Source organism: Euwallacea similis, chromosome 23 (assembly GCF_039881205.1).
Source record: "Euwallacea similis isolate ESF13 chromosome 23, ESF131.1, whole genome shotgun sequence".
Classification (NCBI taxonomy): Eukaryota; Metazoa; Arthropoda; class Insecta; order Coleoptera; family Curculionidae; genus Euwallacea; species Euwallacea similis.
The window spans coordinates 1456440-1473071 of record NC_089631.1 but is presented as its reverse complement, the minus strand read 5'-3'; the positions used below and the strand labels follow the sequence as shown (position 1 = coordinate 1473071).

At 35.7% G+C, this 16632-nt stretch overlaps 4 protein-coding genes across 11 annotated transcripts; 2 read left to right on the top strand and 2 right to left on the bottom strand.

The window, feature by feature from the left end:
• The first annotated feature begins 87 nt into the window (after nt 1-87).
• Nucleotides 88-4810, top strand: LOC136416455 (nibrin-like). Of its 4 annotated transcripts, none has more exons than XR_010752707.1 (9): nt 88-255; nt 1284-1399; nt 1539-1669; nt 1726-2141; nt 2195-2410; nt 2465-3713; nt 3827-3882; nt 3940-4307; nt 4606-4808. XR_010752707.1 is itself a non-coding variant. In XM_066401630.1 (9 exons), exons 1-8 carry the CDS (start codon nt 123-125, stop codon nt 4017-4019), a joined length of 2397 nt encoding a protein of 798 aa, XP_066257727.1. In that variant the 5' UTR covers nt 88-122; the 3' UTR covers nt 4020-4056; nt 4106-4810. The 4 variants fall into 4 exon arrangements, 3 of the variants coding, with proteins under 3 accessions (XP_066257727.1, XP_066257728.1, XP_066257726.1); XM_066401630.1 differs by having other exon boundaries at nt 3940-4056; nt 4106-4810; XM_066401631.1 differs by having other exon boundaries at nt 3940-4056; nt 4606-4807.
• Nucleotides 4811-6127: 1317 nt separating this feature from the next.
• Nucleotides 6128-13701, top strand: LOC136416469 (SID1 transmembrane family member 1-like). 4 transcript variants are annotated; one of them, XM_066401655.1, is made up of 18 exons: nt 6130-6520; nt 6870-7068; nt 7125-7278; nt 7329-7464; nt 7521-7604; nt 10489-10672; nt 10880-10996; nt 11093-11143; nt 11508-11641; nt 11695-11793; nt 11868-12050; nt 12101-12218; nt 12270-12392; nt 12446-12562; nt 12614-12700; nt 12753-12904; nt 13064-13174; nt 13265-13700. In XM_066401655.1, exons 1-18 carry the CDS (start codon nt 6356-6358, stop codon nt 13439-13441), a joined length of 2391 nt encoding a protein of 796 aa, XP_066257752.1. In that variant the 5' UTR covers nt 6130-6355; the 3' UTR covers nt 13442-13700. The 4 variants fall into 4 exon arrangements, with proteins under 4 accessions (XP_066257750.1, XP_066257753.1, XP_066257752.1 ...); XM_066401653.1 differs by having other exon boundaries at nt 6128-6520; nt 12446-12700; nt 13265-13701; XM_066401657.1 differs by lacking the exon at nt 11093-11143 and having other exon boundaries at nt 6131-6520; nt 13265-13699.
• On the bottom strand, nt 7655-9988 carry LOC136416497 (short transient receptor potential channel 4-like). Its single transcript, XM_066401694.1, has one exon. The coding sequence runs from the start codon at nt 9953-9955 to the stop codon at nt 7655-7657; it is 2301 nt and encodes a 766-aa protein (XP_066257791.1). The 5' UTR covers nt 9956-9988.
• Nucleotides 13702-13808: 107 nt separating the features above from the next.
• On the bottom strand, nt 13809-15955 carry LOC136416476 (E3 ubiquitin-protein ligase FANCL-like). 2 transcript variants are annotated; one of them, XM_066401667.1, is made up of 7 exons: nt 15794-15955; nt 15391-15718; nt 14889-14984; nt 14662-14829; nt 14252-14425; nt 14027-14196; nt 13809-13976 (listed from the first exon to the last, which is right to left on the bottom strand). In XM_066401667.1, the coding sequence occupies exons 1-7, from the start codon at nt 15896-15898 to the stop codon at nt 13881-13883; spliced, it is 1137 nt and encodes a 378-aa protein (XP_066257764.1). In that variant the 5' UTR covers nt 15899-15955; the 3' UTR covers nt 13809-13880. The 2 variants fall into 2 exon arrangements, with proteins under 2 accessions (XP_066257764.1, XP_066257766.1); XM_066401669.1 differs by having other exon boundaries at nt 15803-15955.
• Nucleotides 15956-16632: the final 677 nt, after the last annotated feature.

Below are 16632 nucleotides of genomic sequence, written 5' to 3'. Positions count from 1 at the left end.
TTGACATGTTTACTCTCAAGGTTGACAGTAGCATCGTCATAATTAACTGTTTGTAATTAGACGCTTTAAATGTTTAAATGAAATGTGTATACACTAATGTTTAAATATCTTTTGATGTGTTGATGTGCAAATACAAAGTTTCACATTATGCCACTCTCTGTATCCTGCAAAGAAATCACTTTTTTGTGTATTTGGTTAAAAAAGACCTAATCTACAGTTCAAGCATGGTTATGGCGTTAAAAAGTATTCCAAATGGTAAATAAATACTATAAGTACTATGAAACATTTAGTGTATATAGTATGCAATACGGTTTTACATAATAGATATCGCCTCTGAGTTTAAGATGAATCTTCCCTTACAAGATTGTAGTGTACTCTTACGTTATACCTGTGTACATCATCATTTTTTGATAATACACCCAGCATGACTAGATCTTAGTACCAATTATCCTCAAGAAAAGGGTTGGTTTTTATAATTAAGCTTTCACTCCTTTTCTTTGTAAGAACTAGAGTTTAAGTACATCCACATTTCTTTAAATCAGAATAACTGCAATGCCCCAATAAAAGATCAGTCTTGCTATTTGTCTAAGTATTAAGCTTTAAAGATATAAATAATAGATTAGCCGATTGTTGCCTCATAGCCATAGAACCTCTATGTGTGTTAGCTCTCAGTTTTAGTCCTTAAAAATTTGACAATATTTGTAAACTCTTGGCTAAAAGGTTGCATTGATGTATGTGTACTTTGTTTACCAAGTTCTTAATTTTTTTAAACTTGATTGAGGTGCATTATTTAACACTTAAATAAATTATCTAATAAGTTATTCCTGAGTTTGCTGTTCCAGGACCTGATACAAATGCACTACAAAGCTGATAGCATCAATTATATATAGTGTCTTAGAATTACCTGTAAATGTTGGACTTGGTGATAGCTCTGATGATTTAAAGCAGAAAACTTCCTATGAACATATCTCCACAAGTGCTTCATTATTAAAGAAAAGGGTATTGAAAGTTCCAAGTTTCTTTCTAAATTTAATTTTGCTCTCTCACACATAGCTCCTTCAGTTTTTAAGATATGAAGTTGGCATTGTGTACACACTAATAGCTTATTCCGACACGTGAACTAGTGTGCACTGAGTTTAAATTTTCCTAGTGTTGAATATCTCTTCAAATCCATATTTAGCTCATTACTCTATTAATGTGTTAATTGAAATAATGCTTACAGTTAATATCCAAATTATGGCATTATCAAGATTTTAAATGCAATTAATTGTCAATTTTTTTAGGGGATCTCCATATTCTTGGATCCAATAACACATACTCCATAGGTCGAAGTAGACGGAATCATATCCATTTGAAAGACTCCAGTGTTGGTGCACAGCATGCCATTTTGCAAATCAAGGTAAATAATTAAGTAGTTCTTCCTTATACATTAAAAATGACACTTAACAATTGGTTTTCTGTAAATAAAATGTCACTTTTCTTGCCAGTCGAAGGAAAATTTTATGAATTTAATTTAAAACCGTTGAACTTTATTACAGAATGGTATGGCATACATTCAAGATGCACATTCCAAGCATGGCACTTGGGTGAATAATATCCCCATAAAAACTTGTGTCAAATTAAAGCACAAGGACGCTATAACCTTTGGCAAAAAAAACTGCAGTTATGCGTAACTACATTATTCTTTAAACCTTGTAATAAAATTCATTAACTCCTAATTTTTAGCTTCATAGAGACCCAAATCAACATCCATATAGAGCAAGACACATATTCCTTAACCTCAGCCCTTAGAAATTTAAAGTTGAACTATACTCGTGACTACTCCAAAAGCAACAATTATTATGTAACCTCCTTTGTGAGTCAAGAAATGATGAGAAGCACTTCAATATTGCACTACCTCATTGCAAGGAAATATGTGGTGACCCCAAAATACTTTACAGATTTAGAGAGGGGCATTGACCAAGCACCAGCTTTACCTAACATATACAGGTACATGCCAGAAATCGACGTCTGTTTGAAAAACAAGGGTATTGTAGATATAAACCCCAAAGCAAAGAGAAAGACTTTATTCAATAATGCGTTATTCATATTCTTTGATGAACAGGATTATGAGACAATTAGAGTTTTTATTGAGAAGTGCTGTAAGTTCAAACAAGTTTGAATATTAGTGTCTTTAGTGTGGGTAAAATTGCAGGTGGCGAGGCGTTGTTGTATAAGCAGGATCCAGACTTTAAGAACATGTTGTTGGAGGAATCAAAATCATGCCATTATGTGGTGGTTGATACCCAAGAGAGCTCTGAAATAGCCAATAATTGTGTGTTATTCCTTAAGGCGGCAGAACGTAATATTCAAAAAATGTCCAACGATGATGTCTGGTTAAGTATTTTGAAAGCTGAATTTAATTGTCCATGTAGGTGAGCTTGGAAATGGATTTATAATTAAAAGTCAACGTAAGTATTTTCAGGTAACACGGACAAATCTGGGGAGTTAGTTTTAGATACATCAAATGGTAAAACTGCAGAAAAGCTCTGTGATAACTTACCTAATACTAGATCACAGGACACTGAAAGAAACTTGAAGAGAAATGAATTGAAAGAGACTTTTAAACCTGGGAATAATATGGGTTCAAGTCAAGCATCTCCTGTTGCTTTAGAAGGGAATAGCAAAAGTAACCTGCCTAACTGGCTTTTAAAAGTACACAGCTCTTCAAATGGGCCACATCTTGGAACACCATCAACTAATAAAGCCCATAAGACATGTACTCAAAAGGAGTTTTCAAAAGAACAGGACTCTCCAAGTCTATTACCTTCTGAATCGACAGAAATAGTCAGGAGATCTTGTGTTGAAAACTGGCTTTCAAAGGTACTAAGCTCCTCAAATGGACCATATTCTAACCAACCAGAAGTGACTAATTCAGCAGACAAATGCGATACTCAAGAGGAATTTTCAAAGGAAAGGGACTCTCCATGTCTGTCACCTTCTGAATCGACAGAAAGGACAAACAGTTTTTGTCTTGTAAACTGGCTTTCAAAGATGCCAAGCTCCTCAAATGGGCAACATTCAAACCCATCAGAAGTCACTAATTCAGTCCACAAAGGTAGCATTCAAGAGAAGTTTTCAAAGGAAAGGTATTCTCTAGATGTATTATCTTCTGAATCGACAGAAAGAACCATCAGTTTTTGCGCTGAAAACTGGCTTTCAGAGGTACTGAGTTCCTCAAATGAGCCGCAATCAGAATTGACTAATTCAGGCGGCAAAGTTTGTGTTCAAAAAGAATTTTCAAAGGAATGGAACTTGCCAAATCATTTACCTCCAGAATCGACAGAAAAAGCCAGCAGCTCTTGCGTTGAACACCGGCTATCGGAGATACAGAGCTCTTCAAATGCGTCACGTTCACAGTCAGAATCACCAGCATTCACTAATTCGGCGCTCAAAGCTTGTACTCATAAAGAGTTTTCAAAGGAACAGAACTCTCTAAATCTATTGCGTCCAGAATCGATCATAAAAGTTGGCAACTCTTGCGTTGACAGGAGGCTTTCAAAGATGCAGAGCCCCTCAAATGGGCCGCGTGCTGAATTAACAAATGAAGCCGACGACACTTGCGTTCAAAAGAGGCTTTTAAATGCACAGAGTTCTTTAAATTTGACCGGTTCAAAATCCATAGAAGCAGAAAATGTAGTTGGAAACCCTCACAAAGTTATTGGAAGCAAAAAGTACGTGCCTTATACTTATATGAGTGCATGGGTGATGGGAACATTAACCAGAAATAGCGATAATAACGATGCACACGGCATAATTGTTCTTTCAATAACAAATTAAATTTTAGCCAAAAAAATGGAAACATCCCAAGTACTACGAAGAAAAGGAGAGCTAGTTTGAAAGGTATAATGGAGCTACTTATTTATAAACTAGCTCACTTTATGTGAAAATTGGTTTTAGAGTCAACATCCCGTGAAATGGTCGGTATCGAAAAGTTGAAAAGGAAATACAAGGACATTGATATCTTGGGCATGAGTTGACTTTCTTTTGAATATAAAATTGATTTTAAGGATTTTGGTACGGACAAATCTACATCTTACCAGTAATTTTCAGCCCCTCTTTACAGCAAATACTTATGCGGGGATGCTACTTGAATTAGATCCCATACTTTCTATATTCATCGAACCTTTTTTGTGCAAAGTTTATAAAATTAAATATAATTGATATTGAATATTCTACAGCATTTTCATGCTCATGCATTCTTTGGAGCATTTTGACTTTAAAAACAACTAACAATGATGAAACTAAGGAGAAGAAAAATTTTACGAGTAAGCAGCCTTGGACAATCACGCACAAAGACATTTTTTTGGTATAATAAAATGTCATTATATCAGAGCTTATTTGTGCTCTTTTGGGAATTTTCAGCTTTAAAGTTTCCAATTTCATTAAGGACCATTTATAAAATGCCAAGATAATTTTGAGAGCAGCCATCTCAATGCTTTTTTTGTTAAGAAGTTTTGAGAGCTGCAAAATAATTTTTATAATATTAATAGATTTCTCTCTCATAAAAGATTATTTTCAGTGTCTTTTAATAAATATCAAGTTTTTTTCTTTGAATCTGTTCAGAAGTGATGCCTTACACACAGAAGTGGAGGAGTTGAAGCGATGGAATTGCATGGTATTCTGGGTCTGTTATGGAGAACCTTAGACATGGAGGCCTCAAGGAGACACACAGTTCTGTTGTTTGCAAATATTGCAAAGTTGACCCGCCTCACAGCTTTTGGGAGATCATTAATATAGAAATAGATATAGGTCTGAAAAATAATACAAATTAAGCCAATAAAACTCATTCTAATTAAAACTCAGTGTTATCCATAATTGTTTCCACCAATATTCTAGTTTGTATATCTAAGTTTGTTCATTCAGTCAACTTTATTTTAACCATTCATAAGCAGATTTACCAATAAAACATGTTCTTAATATCACATATTGATCACAAGAAGGCAAATAATCTAATAATGCATTAATAAGTCAGACACAGTCAGAAATATGCACAGTGTACCATACTGACCAGGAATCCTAGTTTTAACAATCCAAAATTGGCTTTTTGCCCTGTTTGAACAAAATGAGTTCTGCATTAATTATAACTATTTATAAAAAATCAATGATGGCACATCATTATTACAGATTTGTGGTAGGCATGATGTCTTCTCCCTCATTCATAAAGGGAGGAGTTTGATTCCCTGAACCATAATAGGAATATTCTTGGCTATAGAGTGATTCCCTTTCCAAATCTTTTTGGTCGAAATGATATAATCTGGCAACATCTCTTCGAAGTTTGTCCATTTTTCTTCTTTTCGCCATACAATACACCTGTAAAGGTCCATTAACAACTGCAAAGTTAACGTAACTAACTTACAAGTAGTGAAAGTAACATCACAAGAACTATAACAACTAACGGTACGATGAGGTATTTGCCATCATCATCTTGGAATGGGGATTGTGTGGTGGTTACATTGCTGGGCTCTTCCGTGCTTGCACTTAACATTCTCCCTTCTTAAAGATGAGTTGTTGTGCATCTTATCTCTATGGGAATTTTTAGGTGGTTGGGAAACACCTAATTTAAGGTTTATTGTAGTGCGATTTGAAGCTAAAATTAATAGTAGTAAAGTGTTTTTCATACATCTACATTCACAAATTTGCCTTTTTTTGTATTTAATCAATATTTTATGGGTATTTTTTTAAATTTAATCCTCTAGTATCAAATCAAAACACAACAAGTGAGGTTAAAATATTTTAAGTGTTTTCACTATATTAGTGAAAACAGAACTGTACGGAAAGCATTGATGTCCTTTGCTGACAATTTCAAAACTGAAAATAAAAATTACAAATCCCGCATTTTGTATTGTTTTCACTCAGATTGAACGACTAGTTTCATAAATTAAAAGGGACTGGGTTATCGGGAAATGAGTGAATTGTGAATACAGTTTTTATTTACAGTACAATAAGCGAAATCACCTAGATATATACTGACAAAGGTGGACCTTGTAATGTCACTAACAATTGTCACACTACTGACATCTTTCTAACCTCACTTATTCTAATCTTTAAATTAATTTTTTAGAACTTTTGTTATTGTTTTAAAATTGAGCTTTAATTGACAATAAAAATACCGAAACCGTTGTGCTGATCACTGTTTACCATACTAAATATCGTAAGCCAATATTAAGAATATTCCCAGAAAACGATACCGCAGTGCTTCTTCCACTTTCCGTAGTAAACCGGCAGTGACTCACGCACAGAACTGCACAATCAAATATCCGATAAACCGCGATAGTAGACTTTAATTACATGCAAAGTCATAATTTTCCACAAAATGTTTTGTTTTTTTCTCCTGGTGCTTTTCTTACAGCACTCAGCATGTATCATTTTAAACAGAACTGTGATATCTCCTGCAAACTATTCAGTACCATACCAAGGGTTTGTGAATAGTTCTGTTGAGTACATTTATGAATTTTCAAATGAGGATTCATCCATAAAGGTATTAAATATGTTTTATTTCGCGAGTATTATAATTTGCTTTAACACGTAAGGGAGTACTATTTATTAGGTTTATATCAGGATTTAGATAAAACAGTAATAGATAGCATCACTGTTTTATAACTAACTTCATATGATTTCAATATACACGGCAATTTTTAAATTTGACTTTCTTTACAATTCTGGTACCTTTTGAGAGATGTAAAAAATAGATAAGATTTTGTGACAATTCACCATGATCATTTCTTTTACACATAAAGTAGAAAAGTACATTGCCCCAGTCATGTTGGACACCTTGTACATCAATTTTTAACTTGGCTTCTAATTTAATTTAAACTGTTTTACTTCAGAACTTTGGACCTCCCCGGGTGACTGTTTTAACCAAAAATGCCACAATTTATAATCCATTAATGGTCACCACTCGGCAGCCAAAAGAACTGCTTTCTTGGAAGCTCCCTCTTGCAGTGGAGACTGAAAGTGAAGAGGAAAATTACATGAACACTTCCCGAACCTTGTGTTATGATATTCTAAGAGGCAGTAAATTAACTAGTTAGTTGATTACACACATTAGGCACCTTTGATTCATTAAATTAAAACTTTCATAGCATATAAAAGAATTGAGCATGATAATCCCATTGTGACATTGTCCACATCCTCAAAAGGCAATGTGGACTTTACAGTCACTGTGGACTTCCCTAAGTATTTCCATTTGCAGCATAGCATTGACTATCCAGTTAATATAAGCCCAAGCGCGCCTCAGTGAGTTAAGTTGTGTTTTGCCTAATGTTACTTTAAATGAGTTGTTTCAGATACTTTTTTTACAATTTTACCAGTTCTAGTAACTTAACGAGTTTAAAGGCAAGGGAGTCTAACTATGATACTGTTATCCTGGAAGTTAACTCTGAGGATCAGATTTGTACCATTATCAGTATCCAGAATGTCAGTGTAAGTATTCCAAATTTCTGGTGTTCAAGGGAGAAAACCCAAAAAGTTGTTTTCAGTGCCCAGTATTCGATTTAAATCAGGACATCACCTTTAGAGGCTTTTACGAGACTTTCACCACAAAAGGAGGAATAACAATCCCTGTAAGTAAATCTTTCTTTACTATCTTAAAACATAATATAATCTAAAAAAATTAGCCTTTCTTCTCTGCTATTATGTCATTGAGCAGCACCTTCAGCTCGTGGACCTCTTGCCTCAACATATCCATTTCTGTTGTAGCTTGATGGGCCTCATCTTTTTCCCTGAAGTACCTCTGAACTAGCAGGGACATCAATGCCAGATACTCCATTTGATCTGCTTGTTTGTCTATAGATTCTTTTTTCAGACATGGTGATCTTTGGAAACAGCTCCCTTGCTTGTTCACATTCCTCACAGTTCTTGCCCCACTCATCATCTCCATAAACATTCTCACCCCCGCAGGGGTTGGTATAAGATTAAAGGGCGAGGGGGTGACGGTATGCAGCATATACTCTATATAGAAATCGGTTTTTCCAAAGGTCCATTCGACGTCTAAATTATCTAGAACTCTCTGAAAAGTTGAGGACATTGTGGCAATGAGCATGTTGACGATCATAATCACTATTAAGACTTCAAATAGGGCGAAACATATGTATCCAACCGCCTCTGTAAAGCTGTGCTTATTGATTATGGTGCTTGCAGGTGTGTCCCCTGGCAGATTTTCGATTATCACGTCTGCGCTCTCCAGAGGAGTCATGCAAAGTATGGCCCAAAAAAACGTTTTTAAGGTAGAATAAATGTCCACAAATGAGGATACTTGTTGGGTCTTCATTTGGTTCTCGTCTATCTGCACCATTCCGTCGTAGTACTGATAAAACCGACACAAGCCCCCGCTGAATGATAAAATTATTATGCTGAATATTGTGATGTATTTAGCCATATCCGCACACATTTTCCCCAGTGAAATTTGCAGGGGTCCTAGATAGTAGTTGAGTCTGCAAAAAAACAGTAGCTTCAAAAACGCCATTATCACTGCAATTGCGAAGGTGCCCTCAGCGATTAAGAGGGGGTCCAAATAGTGCCAGTATTTACGTTCTAAGTCTACTTGGTCATTGTTAACAGCGTCACAGTATGAGGCGAGCCAGAACAGGAATGTGAGAATAAACAGCACGTTATTAATTACTGCGTACCAGTTCCAGAGCTTTCGGAAGTACGTGCGTGGTCCAATGAGCAGTAGCATCCTGCAACTAGTCCAAATGTTGCCAGCGACAAAGGCGATTATGACATACTCCAGCCCGGAATTAGGGGGCCGTCTCTTTTGCCCCGTTTTGTCTAAATTGGACTCCAAGAATATTATGAGCAAAAAGACCAAATACCCCGCAATGTGGCTAATCATTTTATTCAAGGGTATGCTCCAGTGTTTCGTGAGGCTGTGATTTGGCATTGCCAAGTTCATTACAGCTATAATGGGCAGGAAAAATATTCGCAAAATCGGAAGAAGGTATCTGACAAGGGGAGATTTCAATTTATACTCGTGCCAGTCCCCGCACCAGGTGGCCTCAACGATTTGCTGAGTGTTAGGGTGGGCCACGAAGGTCTTCTGCTTGTAAGCCATGGCCAAGACCAACCGGGGTAAGCTGTAGATGCGCGAAGTCATTCCAAGCGTTTGCTTCAGGATGAGTTCCATTTCGCTAGTACTTCTGCAGCAAGCTATAAGATCAACAGCGAAGCTGCTGATTTCTTTGGATAGCTCCGCGTAAGCTATGCGAAACTCTGGCACTATATCCGAACATTCCTTCAGCTCTTTAGCGAATTGGAATGCTGCCAATATAGGGTCATAGGTGGAATGGCAAATGTAGGCAGGATTTGAGACTGCTCTGTACAAATTTAACTTTAAACTTTCCACGTAGAGTAAATCGTCTCTTTCCAAGTTCACGCGGCAGTCTGCGCATCTACAGCTAGGCGGGTGCGGTTTGTCTATTGTATGCCCCCTTTGGATCAAAAGCTGAATAATCTCGTAATGTCCACATTGTGCAGCTAATATTAGCGGTGTAACATAGTCCGGAAAGTCCGTGCTGTGGATCACTCCAACGAACTCCAGACTTGGGGCCGTTTCGCTAATTTTCTGCAGCAGAACCTCCAAAATCCTGCGCTGGTTGTCTTTAACCGCGTGCAGTACGCAGTCACCAATGTCGATACGTGGCTGAGCAAGCAGGTACTCGACCATAGAGTCCATGTGGTTCTTGACTGCGATTAGGAGAGCGGAAACGCCTTGGAAATTTACACAGTTGATGTTGAATCCAGAGTTATTCTCCAGAAAATCTTTGACGGCTAATACGTCCCCGGAGGCGACGAGTTCGAAGAACTTCTTTTCGGATTCTTGTAAGTAGGGCAAGAGGATGCTAGGTCGCGCCATGAGGGAAGGGTCAACGCCTGAGAGCCTCTTGTACGGTACATCGAGGTTCTTGCCCTTCATTTTAATAACAGATAAGAGATAAATTTGCTTGACACCTAAGTTTGACGGGTTAAGGTTAATATGTCAAACTTAGGGATAAGGGTGGGGTCCCAATTTCTGTTAGGAAATAATGTATTACGTAACGATCATCAGAAGGTATTAACTTCGGCGACCGGGGCTATTTTACTCACCATCTGCAGCAAAGCATGAAATACGTAGGGGCTAATGTCGATTCCTGGCTGCGAGAGCAGGTATTCGACCATGGCGGTTTTGAACTGCGATCAGAAGGGCAGAAATTCCTGGGAAAGGTACACTGTTAGTATTGAATTCAAAGTTATTGCCCAGATAGTCTTTGATCTCTAACAGGCCGAAGTTGAAGAAATGCGAAATAAATATCTAATCCTCCTTTTGTTATTGTCCCAGCAGCATTAATTCGCATGTCTTCATCGATTTCGCTGCGATATCGATATGTGAATCTATTTTCATATCAATATAAGATATTTGTCAAACATATTCGTGTCGTAATTTGGCTTGACAATGCGTCATTGTTCCAGAAATACAAATTCCCATATGGTTTCTACATAGTATTCGTTGCCAAAGCTAATGATTATGACTGTACCAAAGAGCTTACGCCTTCAGTGCAAGGGGACAGGACTAAGAAATTATACCTCACCATTAAACCGAGTATTACCTATGCTGACTATGTGTTTGCTGTTATTATAACATTTTGCTGTATTGGTAAGTGAAGTAAAACGATTTTACTGACTTTGGTTACTTACAATAACTTAATTGCAGCATAGGACCTAAAGATAACGTTCCTTTAGAAGAAAATCTAGACTTCATGGTATTTTTATTGTTATGCATGAGCCATAAGCACCACATTGAGAACGCTGCCTTTAGATCCTCCCCAACTTAGCCAGAAATTAAATGTTAATTCCCTTTCAGGAGGTTTTTACATAATTTTTGGGTTGTTCTTCTTTTTGTGCTCAAGGACGAATAATGTGCCAAGGCAAATGCAGTATGCAGTGGATAATGACACCACTATAACATCTCTAAATTCGAGTAAGAAAAAGCACAATTAAAGAGTAAATATAGAAATAGTGTAAAGGTGGCTTATTATTGTAAGCTCATGTTGTGTTCGCTTTGTTCTTTATTCAGGGACCTTGAGAATTGCAGGCCAAAGCAGGACTGAAAGAACTGAAGATTCAGGTATGAGACTCATGTGTTTGACAGTGCAATATGATGTAATGTAAAGGGTTTTATGTGTTTTTCTTTTTTTTAATTCTTTTTATCTCTTATTATTTTCTATTTTATCATTTATCAGTTTTTAATACTCTCTATGATTTTACGAATATTGCAAGTCACGTGAAAAAAGCAGGATTGAAAACTTCAATTTCATTCATGAACAATCCATGAACTTTCATTATCCAAAATGTATGTCAATTATAATTTATTCTGGCAGAGTCTTTAAGTGAACCTTTCAAGCCCTCCCATCATGTGACTGGTAATAACTATTGAGCCTCAAAAATATAGAATTTCTGATTTTTTTTTGCTGAATTTACCATTTACCAAGGTGCAGCTAATCTAGACTCGCAGTCACTGGACGAAACCGACTATGACCACATACAGGAAATTGAGTTTGACCGTGAGATGCGGCTGTGCAGAAGTCAGCCGGTGTTATCAGATTTGGCCCGAAAACCTCCAAAAGTGAAAGAAACTTTTAAGTTTTACCTTTAGCCCTGACTTACCTCTAATTGTAGGTATTAGCGAAAAAGAGCTACTTGTATCTCTACAATGTTCTGACAGTGGCCTTGTTCTATGGTTTACCAGTGGTGCAGCTGGTAATTACGTACCAAAAGGTAAAGTTAATTATGATGATTTTGTATAATTTGTAATTGTCTCGAGTACTCTTTATAAGAATTTGTCTTAATAGGTATTGAATGAAACTGGGGAACAAGACCTATGCTACTACAACTTCCTCTGTGCCCACCCTTTAGGCTTTTTAAGTGACTTCAACCACGTTTTCTCCAACATTGGCTATGTTTTGCTGGGAATCCTCTTTTTGTTCATCACCTACAATAGAGAATTAACACATAAAGACCAAGATTTTGATAGGGTATGACCGCCCAAATCAATAGACTTCTATTACAATTTTTGCTTTTCTAGCAATATGGAATTCCACAGCATTACGGTTTGTTCTACGCTATGGGTGTCGCTTTGATTATGGAGGGAGTGTTGAGTGGTAGTTACCATGTCTGTCCCAGCCAAACGAACTTCCAATTTGGTAAAATAACTTTGGCAAACCGTTCAACTTGATAATTTATCAGTTTTGTAGACTCGAGTTTTATGTACGTGATGGCAGTTTTATGCATGATTAAACTTTATCAAAACCGACATCCTGACATTAACGCAAACGCCTATTCCACCTTCGGTGTGCTAGCAATAGCCATAGTTTTAGGTATGTCCCATCTTGCACCAATACACCTTCATATATCAGTCAGTTCTCCACAGGCATGATTGGAATTTTTGAGAATACAGAAGAATTCTGGATCTTCTTCGTGACGTTACACATATTGACCTGCTTCTATCTTAGCATTAAGGTCTACTACATGGGATGTTGGAAATTAAGTAAGCAGTTAAGTACTAAATTTTGCATAATCAAAAATAATTCATTTATAGACATGGCTTCCCTTCAACGTTTAGGACACGTGGTTAAACACGACTTCTGGGCCGGGCCCTTAAATATCTTAAAGCCCTGCTACAAGGGTAAGCTTGCGAGTTAATTTGAAAACTTGGGAAAATGTATGGATTGTTTTAGCCCGCTTTGTGATGCTCTTAACGGGGAATTTATGCAACTATGCCTTGGCCACTTACGCCCTTACTTACCACCCCAAAAACTTTGCAGTTTTCCTGCTTTTAGTTTTTATGTCCAACACGCTCCTGTATTTCTTTTTCTATATTATTATGAAAGTGAGTAAAAAAATTCGTTTCTGTAAAAGTATCGTTATAATTTATTGATATTTATTACTATTTTTCCCGAAACTTGGGAACATGAGCTGCTGAACTATAAATCAGAATGTTCTGTACCAAAGTAAATTATTGGTTCTGTATATATTATATCGTTTTCAGTATTTACACAAGGAAAGTGTTAAAATAGTCACATGGATCTTCCTAATTATATCAACCATTTGTGCAATAACTGCAATGTATTTCTTCCTGCACAAAGCCATATCTTGGTCGGTAAGTATTCAAATGTCTCAAATACATTCAACTTTTTTTGCCCTAATGATGTGCAGTTTCTTAAACAAATATTTTCGCCTTTATTTGTAGAAAACTCCTGCTCAATCCCGTACCTTTAACATAGAATGCAAGCTCCTTCGCTTCTACGATTACCACGATATCTGGCACTTTTTAAGTGCAATAGGCATGTTCTTCACCTTCATGGTTTTGCTGACGATGGATGACGATTTGTCCCATACCCACCATGACTTTATTCCTGTTTTTTAGTCTAGATCTAATACGTTGCAAGCAGTAACTGTTGGGCCAATAAAACAAAAAAATGTTAGTATTATTTTATGATCCTCTATTCGTAGATTTAATGTATTGTTAATAGATTTTTAGTTATAGTATAAGTTTAATATTGAACTGAGTAACCAAATTCGATCCAACAGTATGTACTTAAGAATTAAGGATTTTGTTGAAGAAAAGGTGCAGTTAGTGCTAATGCAAAGCTATGGGCTAATCTTATGTGCAGTGGCGGACCAACTGCACTTTTAACAGCAATAATATTAGTGAGTTTTACTATGAAAGAAAATTTATAAGTATAAAGATTACTACAAATTTATTGTGCTTCAATATATATCATTGAATATATAAAATTTGTGTACTTTCCCCTTGAAATTATTATGTGGACGAACGAAACTTACATTTACACAAAAGCATCCATTTAATCCAATATGGGGCAACTAATAATCTTTTCGCAGTTTAGGCAATTTCCTGATACATTATTGAACGTTCGCTTGGCGTTCAGTGAGACTAACCACTAGAATATGAATCATTAAAGTCAAATAAAATTGTTAAAATCCTCCTTACCTCATAGAGGCATTTGCCGTGATAAAATTGAGCGCAACAGCTATTTTCACAAATAATGTCAGGCAATTTATCATCTAGCCTCAAAGAGAAACAAATATTGCATTCACCATGTTCAACTAGCAAACTTGTAGTACTTTTTGTAATTTCTCTTTTAGGAAACGCTTGAATTCCTGCAAGTTTTTCTCTGTCAATATTTTTCTTCAATTCAATTAAAAGTGAAATTACCTAAAAGGTCTAAAATTGCCTGGAAAATGTTTTCTGTTAAACCCCAGTTTGCAAAATTATTATTAAAATTAGTGTTATATGGTTCGATTGACTTTTCTGGACCCAGGAATCTAATATCAGGTCTCTGGAACATGTTGAATGGATCTACTGTGATTATAACTGAGATATTCTCTCCTAAATTGAAGTATTAAAAATTAGTAATTCCCTATTGAACAAAAAAACCATCTGAGTTCAAATTGCCCTCCTTACAAGGTATCTTGTCAAAATAGCAACTAAAAATGTTTTTTTTTTAAATTTTAGAACAAAATGTGAAACAAACTATAAGTAGTAACATTGAAATTTATTCCAATAATAACACTGATGATCTCTTTTTATAGATCTACTTTATTTATCAGATAATTGGTATTTACCCAGCCAAATTCTCCTGTAAGCATCACATTTGCGTGGTTTGTCAGGATCCAGAATTGAAGTATTCCTATCAAAGTCTTCCATTAAGTCAAAAAATGGCTGCAACAGCTCAATTCTGGCAATACATTTTTCAAAGAGAGCCACTAAATTGTTACTATTGTGTATTGCTTCTATAGAATGATAAAAACCTTAGAGATGTGATAGAATGTCATAGTTCTGTATATTTTACCTTCTTCTGGTAAATCAAAATTTGCAAGCTGGAAAATTTCTGTAGCTTCATCATAGTTGATTTTGATTCCTATAGAGTGGATTCTCAGTTTGCTATCTGAAATGTTGGTTTTATGCTATAGATTGAGCAAATGGACATTTCTGATTTAATATCTATTAAAGAATTTAGTCTTTTCATTTAAGATGTGTGATTTATCAGGAACTGGTTACTGAGACCAGCTGTATCAGCTATTTAATCAAACACCTTACCATAAAAAGCTTCAGGATTTGAACCATATAAACTGATTTTTTCAAAACATCCAATAGTCACTTGGTTCCATTTAAATAATACTGCATTACCTTTGAGCCTTAAAAGTAACATTTACTTGTGAACTGTCTTAAAACAATTTATGTAGCATGAATCACTATCTCTGGCTCAATTGTTTCATGACTATGTCAGTAATTTTTTACATTTTCTGTACACCTCTTGAAACAGGGAATGTGATTTTTGTTAACAGGCTTACCTTTTACATCAACATTGATACTGCTCAGATCATAACTAAGTTTGTGTGAATTAAAGTTGAAAAAGAATTTTGTTAATTCTGAATATTCCTGCAAGACTGTTCTGTAAATATAGGAATAGTTTTCAGGCTTTTTCTTTGAAGCATCTGCTTCAAGGATATCTTGGATTCGATCTAAAACTTCCACTGTGTTTTTGAATTTCAAGCTACTGAGATCATTTCTAATGTTTGCTATTGTAGTTTTGGATGCTTTGGGGACGTTTTGCAGGATATACTGATATTCTCCTTCGATATTAGTGGTTTGTAGAAGGGATATGGTGACGTCAGTGTTCTTAAATGCATAATTAGATTAATTCTTGAAGAGAATACTGCATTCTACTGTTAAAATTATTCGAACTTTACCTACGTTTATTACCATTTTTCCGTGGATAAAAAAACATTCATGTTCGTGTTCCTTTTCTCTGACTCTCATGTGAGGATATTTTAGTATCCAATCCAAGGAACGTTCCATTTTAGTGTTGCTTTATTAGCAAAAATTATTTATTTAATTCAGTTCTTTATTTTCAATAACTACTTCTTAAAAAAATAAACAATGCAAAACCCCGGCAGGAAAATTAGAGAAGATTTAGTTAGGTTAGGCATCAGACAACTGTCAAACAGCTGATCACTGCCACTTATCACAGTCGGACTTCTTACAGCTGTTGTTTCAATATATAATGCTTTTTGACGGTAATACGCAAGATTGTTATAATTATCATTAACATAATCCTTCCAACTGATTTTTATAAAATTTCATAATGGAACAAAATAGGGCTAAAAATAACCCATTTCTACTCTATCCATTAAATGCACTAAAATCAAAAGAAACATTACAAATTAGAATGTATGATCTGCACATATCTAAAAAAATAATATACATACAGGGTGTTCAATTATTTTCTTAAAGCTTGATCCATCGCTGTCTTTTAAACACCCAATCCCGAGAATCAAACTTGTGAGTGTACTCATGACGTCACAAGCTAGGGTCTCAGGGAGTCGGTGGTTAAAACGGCCCGTTTCCACCTAGCTGCCTGTAACATATATTAATTACTATTAGGTCACAGTCAATTTTAAGGCACATTGAAAACTAAATGAATTGAGTTAAAATACAGAAAAGGCTACAATTTGGAGGTAGTTGAGAATAAGTTTACAATACATTATTCTCGGAAATCAGCAGTAGAGAACCAGAACTACGTAATATTGAAG